At 39.2% G+C, this 1,167-nt stretch overlaps 1 protein-coding gene across 1 annotated transcript; it reads left to right on the plus strand.

The window, feature by feature from the left end:
- Positions 1-258: 258 nt before the first annotated feature.
- Positions 259-1,044, plus strand: LOC120615108 (40S ribosomal protein S6-like). Its single transcript, XM_039878280.1, is given in 2 exon segments — positions 259-361; positions 364-1,044. Coding segments are annotated over 2 exon segments (540 nt in total). The 5' UTR covers positions 259-273; the 3' UTR covers positions 816-1,044.
- Positions 1,045-1,167: the final 123 nt, after the last annotated feature.

Below are 1,167 nucleotides of genomic sequence, written 5' to 3' on the forward strand. Positions count from 1 at the left end.
TGGCGGTTTCCTACAAAGCTAAACATAGTTTTACTATACAGCTCAATCATACTCAGGTATTAAGTTAAAAACTTACATCCACATAAAACTCTACACATGAATGTTTATAGCAGCTTTATTTATAATTTCTCAAACTGGAAGCAATGAAGATTTCTTTCAATAAATGAATGAATAAATGAACTCTGATATATCCGTACAGCGGAATATTATTCAACGATAAGAATAAATTAGTCTCTTTTTTGTGGTGCCTCGGAGGCAGACAGCTGCTTCTTGATGAAGCTGAATATTTCTTACCCAGCCACTGGCTGCCAGAAGCTCATTGAAGTGAACAATGAATGAAGACTTCGTACCTTTTATGAGAAGTTGCTGCTGACACTCTGCATGAAGAATGGAAGGGTTATGTGATTCGAGTCAGTGGTAGAAACGACAAACAAGGTTTTACTATGAAGCACAGTGTCTTGACCCATGGCCGTGTCTGCCTGCTGCTGAGTAAGGGGCATTCCTGCTATAAACCAGGGAGCACTGGAGAAAGAAAGCACGGATCTGCTCGGGGTTGCATTGTGGATGCCAATCTGAGTGTTCTCAACTTGGTCATTGTGAAAAAAGGGGAGAAAGATATTCCTGGTCTCACTGATACTACTGTGCCTCATTGCCTGGGACCCAAAAGAGCGAGCAGAATCCGCAAACTTTTCAGTCTCTCTAAAGAAGGTGATGTCCGCCAATATGTTGTGAGAAAGCCCCTAAACAAAGAAGGTAAGAAACCTAGAACCAAAGCACCCGAGAGTCAGCGTCTTGTGACTCCACACGTCCTGTAACATAAACATCAGTGTATTGCTCTGAAGAAACAGAGTACTAAGAAAAATAAGGAAGAAGCTATAGAATATGCTAAACTTTTGGCCAAGAGAATGAAAGAGGCCAAAGAGAAATGCCAGGAACAGATGGCCAAGAGACGTAGGCTTTCCTCTCTGAGAGCTTCTACCTCTAAGTCTGAGTCCAGTCAAAAATGAGATTTTGTAAGAGTAACAAATAAATAAGATCAGACATTGAAAGAAAGAAAAAAAGAAAGAAAGAAAGAAAGAAAGAAAGAAAGAAAGAAAGAAAGAAAGAAAGAAAGAAAGAAAGAAAGAAAGAAAGAAAGAAAGAAAGAAAGAAAGAAAGAAAGAAAGA

The sequence above is a fragment of the Pteropus medius genome, unplaced genomic scaffold (assembly GCF_902729225.1).
Source record: "Pteropus medius unplaced genomic scaffold, Ma_sr-lr_union100, whole genome shotgun sequence".
Taxonomy (NCBI): Eukaryota; Metazoa; Chordata; class Mammalia; order Chiroptera; family Pteropodidae; genus Pteropus; species Pteropus medius.